At 47.3% G+C, this 9,558-nt stretch overlaps 1 protein-coding gene across 1 annotated transcript; it reads left to right on the top strand.

Annotated features, from left to right (window-relative positions):
* Positions 1-6,468: 6,468 nt before the first annotated feature.
* On the top strand, positions 6,469-7,105 carry LOC120502655 (histone H1-like). Its single transcript, XM_039710232.1, is given in 3 exon segments — positions 6,469-6,724; positions 6,727-7,038; positions 7,041-7,105. Coding segments are annotated over 3 exon segments (633 nt in total).
* Positions 7,106-9,558: the final 2,453 nt, after the last annotated feature.

Below are 9,558 nucleotides of genomic sequence, written 5' to 3'. Positions count from 1 at the left end.
ATCTTTACTTATAAACTGTTGGATTAAGTTTCCTGATCGCTCTGTGTGCACATTTGACTGAGTGAACCAAAATGTGGAAATTAAAAATGTAGGACCAGAACAGCTTCTGCATTCCATTGACCTTTATATTAGTTAAGCATTTGAATTTTAATATATGTATGATACATATTTTAATTAAAGTGTAAATCAGAACTCTGACTTCCTCAGATTTATGAGCCATGTATCAGCAAAGCTCCATTCAACCTTTCCACCAGCAGCTCCTTCATGGCAGCAGCACTGCTGCTGCATGACACACCAGGGCTGATAGCAAAAGCATCCACAGGCTAAAGGTGAGAACTACTGGCCAGTTATCTTTGGTTTAATTTAAATTTGAATATGAAGGCAATCAGAGGAAAATATTAGAGAGAGAAAAGAATTCAAGCTGGCTGCTCAAATTAGTAGTGACAGAAGAGTAAAAGTCTCTTTCTTCTTGTACCTAATAATTTTATAGGACAGCCTGTCTGAATTATCTCCCAGACAAACAGAGAATCACAGAATCATCAAGGTCAGAAAGGACATTTAGGATCATTAAATCCAACCATCAGCCCAGCACCACCGCCCTGCTCACCACTGAGCCGTGTCCCCAGGTGCCACATCCACACGTGAACAGGGACACTTCCAGGCGTGGGGACTCCCCTGCTGCCCTGGCAGCCTGGTCCCGTGCTTGACCACATTCTCAGGCATGAACAAATTTGGATAAGTACATCTATGTAAAGAGGTTACACAGCTCTTAGTGCTCTAAGTGTATTGGGGTAACAGGGGGTCTGCTGGCTTCCCTCCTGCTGTGGAAGGGAAAGGGAGTACTCCTGCTTTCAATGCCATTCCAGTTTCCTTTCTTTTAAATTCCATTTTCTTCAATACCATTCCATTTCCCTATTCAGAAAAAAAGGAACAAAACCCCTAAAAATAACCCACACCCTATTCCTCCCTTCCCAAACCAAAACACTCCCTCAGCACAAACTCCTGTGCTGGAGTTGGAAGACGTGATGCTCAGAAACCTGCCTACGTACGTGTTTTATGGAAGTGGAACACAACAAGCACATCTACCACAAATAATCACTCTGGAGGATGTTTTAAAAAAAAAAATAGTTACTCTGATTTGCTCTTTATTTCTTTTACAGTAAGTTGTATATTTAAGGTAACTGAAATACGTTCATCATAATTCCCGTTACTCAGTCCAGCATGTTCCCTTTCTCTCCTACCTCTTGTCATACTGCACAGTTCTCAAAGATGCTAAAAAAGTCCCTCTGGTGGAAGAAATATTATTCTGAATTTCGTTTGACTTTCATTAGATCACTCACACAAATAAATGAGTTTTAGAACACCAGTCTGGATGGAAGACTTCCAGCAAGTTATTTTCTTGTTTGGATCACACTTCTCAAGGGCACCAAGTGTTACACAGAAGAGATCCCTATAACCCTGCTGCTCCCAAAGGGATGCACGGCCCAGCCCCAGTCTGACAGCCCCAGGAGTAGCAGTGCTGTGTCTGGAAAGCAAGCGCACAACAGAAATGAATCCCTGGCTGGAAAATTTCTGGAAGTTTGCTTAGCTCCAAAAGAAACCCTGAAGCTGTGAGGTCTGATGCTGGCTGTACTTTTTTCCCCTGGTGTGAGACAGTGGTTCCCAGCACCTTTCTGACTCTTTGTGCTGATGGATGTAGCATAGTGCTGTGAATTTTATCTGGGTTTAGATCAGCTGATGCTGCTCTTTAAAAAGAGACCTTCATCCTCTGAAGCTGCAAGGATTCATCATGAATGACAAAGGCTTTAACGATGCTGTTGTCATTCTGGCCTATCTGTAACTCTTAGATGTTATCTGAGAAGAGCAGGATGGTTTGGCTTCAGGCTGAGCCTCACAGCCCCTTTGCTCCCTGCCTGCTCCTGCCTCCTAGCCCTGATGTGGGCACAGGGAAGGGATGAAAGGCCAGAGGGCAGAACTGTAGGAATGAAGGGAACAAATGGAAATGAGAGGCTACCAGTAACTCTAGAGTTAAATAAATCACAGAATCCTGGAATGGTTTACTTGGAAGGAACTTAAAGTCCATCCTGTCCCACCCCCATGGGCAGGGACACTTTCCACTGTCCCAGGATGCTCCAAGTGTCCAACCTGGCCTTGGACACTTCCAGGGATTCAGGGGCAGTCACAGCTGCTCTGGGCACCCTGTGCCAGGGTCTCCCACTCTCAGGGTAGTTCTTCCCACAGGGAAAAATTTCTTCCTGAAATCTAATCTAAATCTACTCTCCTTCAGGCTGAGGCCATTCCACCTTGTCCTGCCCCTCCATCCCATGTCCCCAGTCCTTCCCCAGTCCCCTGGAGCCCCTTTAGGCCCTGAAAGGGGCTCTGAACTCTCCCTGGAGCCTTGTCCTCTCCAGGTGAGCACTCCCAGCTCTCCCAGCTGGGGTTCAGAGCAGAGGGGCTCAGCCTGGTGGCTCTAGCAAAAACTGGTGACCTGCCCTGCCCAGTGTGTTGGGAAGGTGTTTGATGCCCCTTGCGCATCCTGCAGCTTTTGCCTGCCTGTTCCACAGAGCAGCACGGGCTCAGCAGGCTGCTCACCTCAGGAGTCCTCACACCTTCTTTGGCAGCCAGGCCACATCAGTTACATTAATTCATAACTGGAGGCAGTGGCCATCAGCTTCTCCTCTACTTCGACTTGGAAGACACGTGCAGAGCCATAGGGAACACTAAAACCAAGCAGGAATTGGGTGCTGTGATGCCCTTCTTGTCCCACTGCACAGTGCATGAGCACCCTGTGAGCACTCCCCATGCAGACCCAGCCTGTCCCCAGGGCCAGGGCAGCCCCAGCAGCTTCGCAGAGGCTGATCGAGCACCAGCCTCGGCAGTGAGGTCCTTAAGCAAGGTAATTGTGGGGATAGCTCTGCAGAGGCACTGGATTACAGCAGGCAGGGCTGGGGCTCGGGGCAAGTCGTGCTGGCACCCCCGAGCCTGGCTGAGGAACTGGCTGGTGCTGCAGCCAGAAAAGGTGGGGATGCAGGTGTGGGATGGAGTTCCTGTGAAAGTGCTGTGGTGAGAGATCTGCTAATTAATTCAATACCAAAATACTTGCTTAGGTAGAAGGCTGCTTCTGAAACTCATGCAGATTAAAACGGCAAAGCTGCAGCTCCAACAGTGCTCTGAGGCTTGCAGTCCTCTCCTGAAAGACTCCAAAGATGTGGATCTCAGCATGGCAGTGAGACAACTGCAAACCAATTCCCTCTCAGTCATATGTGCTGGGACCCCCATTCAGCGCATGCAGCAGAGCTCCCACCCCTGTCCTCACAGCAAACTTATCTCTAAAAGTCTCCTGAGGTCCATTCCCCTCCTCTGCCACAGTCAGAGCCCTCCAGATTCCCACTGCAGGGAGCAGAAATTAATTTCCCTTCACACATCTGAGGGGTGGAGAGCACACGTACCACTGCCCCAGGGGAATGTAAAATAAATGGAGGAGCACTGGCATGCTCCAAGCCCTGGAACAGCTGCCATCTGTTTTAAATAACAGGTTGTGGTTGTCTCTGACAGCTTGACCTTGACTATCATTTTTGCCCTGAAGGCTCCTTTCCTTTGGTCCCTTCCCTGATCCTTCCTTCCTTCTCATCCTGCCCTGTCTCCCTCCCAGCTGTGGCTGCCCTTTGTTCCTTCCCAGCTACTAAATCCAGTTTTGTCCTGGAAAGGACCAAGAACACACCGCTGCACCATCACCCCTCCAAGAGCTCACACAAAGCAGGAAATGTGGTTGCTTCCCAAGTTAGCTCTTCTTTCCCTGTGCTGCTGCAGAAGCACAGGAAATGTTTTAATGGATTATTATTCCTCCCATTTCAAACAGGGAGAGAGGAAACTCTGGAGCAGGGATGGTGCCCTGGGGTCCTGACAATCCAGGGAAGCTCATCTGATCTGCACAGCACAACAGGCTGGGCCCAGAGGTGCCACAGGATCAACTCAAAGTGCTGAAACCCAAAAAACATTGAAGGCTTTCGTCAGTTTTCTACTTTACTCTCTCTTAATGCTTCACTCAAAGACGAGCTCTTCAGAAGTTAGTGGAAAACACCCAGCCAGCACTAAAGTCTTCCTGCCTGCCAGTTTTTGATGAAGAAAATCCCTGAGGTTGTAATTTCAATCAATCTATTAGGATATACATTTTTATTCCTTATTACTATTACTTCTGCTTATATAGAAGACAAATAATGTAAGATTCAACTCTCTGAGACTCAAGCTTTGCACTAACTCACTTAGTATCATCCCAATGTACAGCTTAAGTTAGGCCTCGAATATTTCTCAGTACTTCTGCAAATAAATCATTAGATCTGTACCAGTCATTTACCAGCCCAACTTTGCCTGTCCTAATGAGCAACACATTGCATTTATCACCCCCTCTGTCATCATTTATCATGGTGTAGTCCATTAAAATCCTTGAACAAACCTCTCCCCTGCACCGAGGAGCTGCAGGATTTGACCCACTTAAATTTAATAAGAGACAGATTATTTCTGAAGTCTCTCTGATGTTAGTAATTCTCATGGTTTTCTTTTTTTATATTAGGTATTGTTGCCTGGAATTTAAGGCTCAGATTATTAAGTAGATTTATATTTATATTGTCTTATTATTTACTCATGTCTGTTACTTAAAACCTAATAACAAACAATGGCACTATTGCTCAAGTACTTAAGATATCCATAATTGAAATTAGGATCCAGTGCAAATGACTGCTTATTCTGACTCGATGGATAAATAAACATTCATCAGTAAAAGCAATGAGGATAGCAAATAATAAAGAAACCCTTGCTCTCTTTATCCTGTGTCACATGGCCAGGACATGTACCATTGCCTTGAAGGTGGGAAGATGCAGACATCAATATCAAGGATAGGAAAGCACATTGGAAAGTGAAATCTGATATAATTTTGGACATGAAGGTCTTGGGATACCAGCAAGACAAGATTTGAGGGAGGCAATAACATCTTTATTGCACATAGGGATAGAATGATAAAAAGAAAGAAGCATTCAGTCTCAAAATTCTTTTTCAGCTTGCATGCTGTAAAGCTTGTCTGCTCTTCCAAGTATATTATTATGTCTCAGGAATGATATTATCTCTCCCTGCAGACTTGATAGTGCTTAAAATGTCAGCTCTTCTTGAAGATGTCTGCTTTGCACCTTCCATCTGTTCCCAGGGATGAAGCTGCTGTCCATCTCTGCTTCCCACATCTCCCACAGCAACATGGGAAAAGGCAGAGAAGGGTTTCCAAATTAAATATGTTTTTTAGATTAATATTAACCTCATTTCCATACCTCAAACTGTTGGCAGAGACCACAGAACATGGGTATTATATGCCTGCCATGTGAAATACTATTTATAGGAGCCAGCTCTCTGAGTAGGCACAAGAACAAGTTACCAGTTGTTTCAGTGCAATATGCGTACAGTAAAATTAGTCTATAATCCTTAAGAAAAATCTTTTACTGGGAAGAAAAAAGAGTTTAAAAAAAAAGAGTTGGTGGGTGTAGCAAAATTAGTTTGAGTTCTTTTGAAAAAGAAATAAGAAAAAACTAAAGCAAACAGGAAATACCCTAAACTCATATTGTAGATGCTTAGGTAGCATTTATTTTTATTAGAAGCGTACAAAAAACCAATCAGGCTTTTGTGTTCATGTAGCTCAGATAAGGGATGGCATATTCCCCAATTTTGAGAGGGAAGAAAAACAAAAAAATCAGCTGATTTGCCCAGTCACACCACATCCCTACCAGCACACGGAATTAAACCCTGCTCTTTTCCCAAGGAGGTGCCCATCCCACTGTCCTTTGGACAGAGCAGCCCCAGGCAGGGCCAAAGCCAAACCAGCCTTCCCAGGGAATTCCCGATGTGGTTTTACTGCAGGTAAAGAAGGGAGGGTGGGGAGGCCTTTTGGCCGGCTGTGACAGCACACAGCTGGACTGTTCGTGCCATAAAAGCAGGAGGGTTTGGCTGCAGGGAGGCTGTCCTGAGGAGAACACAGGCAGGCAGCCGTAGTAGTTTCCCTGGGCTGCAGATGAAGGCCAGCACGATGCTGGACACCGCGCCACCACCAAGAAGCTGAAGAAGGCGGTGAGCAGCTCCAAGGCCCGCCAGGCCCTGGGGCCCAGCCATGTCACCACGGCCGTGTCACCGAGGCCGTGCCACCGAGGCCCTGTCACCACGGCCGTGTCACCGAGGCCGTGCCACCAAGGCCCTGTCACCAAGGCTGTGTCACCAAGTCTGTGTCACCAAGTCTGTGTCACCAAGGCCATGTCACCGAGGCCGTGTCACCAAGGCCATGTCAACGAGGCCATGTCACCGAGGCCGTGTCACCACAGCTGTGTCACCGAGGCCGTGTCACCAAGGCCCTGTCACCAAGGCCATGTTCACCAAGGCCGTGTCACCAAGGCCGTGTCACCGAGGCCGTGTCACCGAGGCCATGTCACCAAGGCCATGTTACCACAGTCGTGCCACCAAGGTCGTGTCACCAAGGCCATGTCACCAAGGCCGTGCCACCAAGGCCGTGTCACCGAGGCCATGTCACCACAGCCGTGTCACCAAGTCTGTGTCACTGAAGCTGTCACCAAGGCCGTGTCTGCCTCCAAGGAGCTATGGGGGCTCTCCCTCTCCACACTGGCTGCTGGTGGCTACAACATGGAGAAGAACAAGAGCCACATCAAGCTGGGGCTCAGGAGCCTCGTCAGCAGTGGCACCTGGTGCAGACCAAGGGCATGGGTGCCTCTGGCTCTTTCAAGCTGAGCAAGAAGCCGGGTGAGACAAAAGAAAGGGCAATGAAGAAAAGGACAGCTGCCACACCCGAGAAGCCGGTGGCCAAGAAGCCTGCTAGCACTGCCAAGAAGCCAAAGAAAGCAGTGGCAGTGAAGAAGAGCCCCAAGAAGGTGAAGAAGCCGGCAGCCACAGCAGCCAAGAAAGCAGCCAAGAGTCCCAAGAGAGCCACAGAGGCCGGGCACCCCAAGAAGGCAGTGAAGAGCCCAGCTAAGGCAAAAGCAGTGAAGCCCAAAGCAGCAAGCCTAAGGTAGCCAAACCCAAAGCGGCCAAGGCAAAGAAGGCAGTGCCAAAAAAGAATTAAGATGACTGAGAAAAATCGAGAGTCTACTCATTTAAATAAACCCTGTCATCTTAAATAATTTTTTGTCATTACAGTCCTCTAGTGATGTGTCCAGTTACGTAAACCAAAGGTACTGGTACGGGACCTTGACACTCAGAACAGGGTATGCATGCCACCCAGCAACATTGTACCTTTGATAGCTCCTGGACATGATAGTGAAAAATTGATGGGGCACACCAATAGCTAGAAATATTGGGTTTGTCAGTTTGGTGAAGAATTTAATTCTCCTTGCACCATGTTTGTTGTCCCTTCTGCAAAGGGGCCCCGCAGAGAGACAATAAACACGGCTTTTATATTTTGAAACAGAAAACGGGGAGCTGTGAGATCATACAGCTGGACTGTATGCACCAAAAAAGGAGGAAGGGTTTGGCTATGGAGAGCCAACCTCTGAGGAGAAGACAAGTCTGGTCAGTAAGCTGGGTGGTAACCAGTCATAGCCAGCCAGGTTTGAATGTGGAGTATTTTGGATAGGGTGTGTAAGAGCTGTGTAAACCAAAGTCTCTGCTGTATGAACCACGAGTGTTGTGCTGTCTCTCTGTCTCCCCCCATTGTGACAGCCAACAAGGCACCTTTTATACCCAAACCATTTTGCAGCTTTCAGCCAGGGCGAGGTGGTCTTACAGTGAGCACAGGCACAATTTATATCCCCAGAAATTCATTTACACACTGCTCAGGTGGTGCCTGGAGACCTCAGCATCCACAGAATACATGGAGGAACAGGGATCCATTTCCAGTTCTGGGCTGGCCTCTGTGCCAGCATGGCCACCACCCAAACACAGGGGACCAGACAAACACCTGCACTCCCAGGGGAGACCCCAAGCCTCCTGCCAGGCACAGATGGGGCAGCCCAGCCTTTATCCCTTGTCCCTGTGCGCTCACAGCCATGTGCCAGCCATGCTCGCACACACGGCACCGACACAATCCACCCACTCTGCTGGCTCCTTCCCTCAGCATTACGTCAGCCTGTTCCACAGCACCAGAGCCAGCCTGCTCCCCCAACACAGCCCTGCACCCAGGAACTCAAAAATATCCCTCCCTTCTGGTCTTGCCAGCCTCCAGCCAGGGCAAGTTCCACTTGGCTCTGTTTTTATGCTGCTCTCGTGCCACACTGCCATGACTTCATGTGAGTCCAGAACTTGTCTCACCAAGAGCTCAGAGCTGAGCTGCATCCCCTGGTCCGCAGCACTTCCAGGTAGAAGGATGTGATTCCAGCCAGGGATCTCCTAAAATGGAGCTTTTCAACCCTTCCCAGGAGGTCTCTGAGGCCGCGTCTGTCACGGTGTCCCACGTGGGGCTCCGCACACGCATGGGGTGGCTCAGCCCTGCTGTGGGTGTGCATTGCTCCACACTGTGTCTGGAAAACGTGGGCATGGAATGCCTGGAGGTGTGCTACTTCCCTGATGGGTGCTAATTAAAAGTACATTATGAACCGTTCCGTTTATTGGTGTAGAGTCCTTAAAGTTTTGCACTGTTAAGGCTGGTTTTAAACATTTATTATGCCTTATTATGCACTAGCTGACAGCAGGGCTGGGATCACTGCAGCTGATTCAGTTGCTGCTTTTACCAACTGCATTTAAAAGAAAGTCTTAATTTTTCCATCTGTGAACCTCCCCTCCATTTTTCCCTTCCTCTCACTTTGTTTCCCTTTGCGTGTGGTTCCTACATTTATGGTGGTCCTCTTTGGCAAACTAACAACGACCAGCTGAACAATCACAGGGAACAATTTTTCTACCCCTGCCATCCCTCCACACACCAAGGAAATCCAAGGTCATTTAACCTGTTCTTCCCAGGTGTTTCTGCTTTTCCCCTTTTTGAAGTAGAAATACTGTCTACTTTCATCCCTGTTATGATTATTTTAATGTCAGAAGTAACATCAGATGTGATTTTGCCCTGTACATTCCCAGGATATCCATTGGGAATATTGCTCATGCATGCAAAAGCAGGTCACAGACATACTAAACCCAACTGAAATTGAGTCTGGTCTTCAAAACAAACTTCCTCCATACTCAAGGTAAAACACTGAGCAATCTTGAATCATTAAGAGTACTAAATGCCACCTTCTCTTTCAGTAAATACATACTAACAATTTCAGACACTTTTCCCATTTTGTTCCAAGTCGTTTGTTTTTTCCAAGATCATCCTTCTTTACAAGAATGCAGGACAGTAGCAATTTCCTCAGGAAGCTCATAAAAATCCTTATTCAGTATATTCCAGAAAATTATTCTGAGGAATAAAAAGCAAATTAGAGCACCCACCTCCTATATTTTTCAGAGTATTTACATGTATTATGGCTCTTGAGATGATTAAATGCCACTGAGTAAGCAAGGAGACTTTTACTGCGAAAATCCTCAAGCTTTGTTTAAAATAAGTTATCTTTGATCTCAGCACCCAGTCATAAAGGGAGGATCACCAAA

The sequence above is a fragment of the Passer montanus genome, unplaced genomic scaffold, assembly GCF_014805655.1.
Source record: "Passer montanus isolate IOZ18808 unplaced genomic scaffold, ASM1480565v1 scaffold227, whole genome shotgun sequence".
NCBI classification, from domain to species: domain Eukaryota; kingdom Metazoa; phylum Chordata; class Aves; order Passeriformes; family Passeridae; genus Passer; species Passer montanus.
This window is presented reverse-complemented; position numbering and strand designations above follow the sequence as displayed.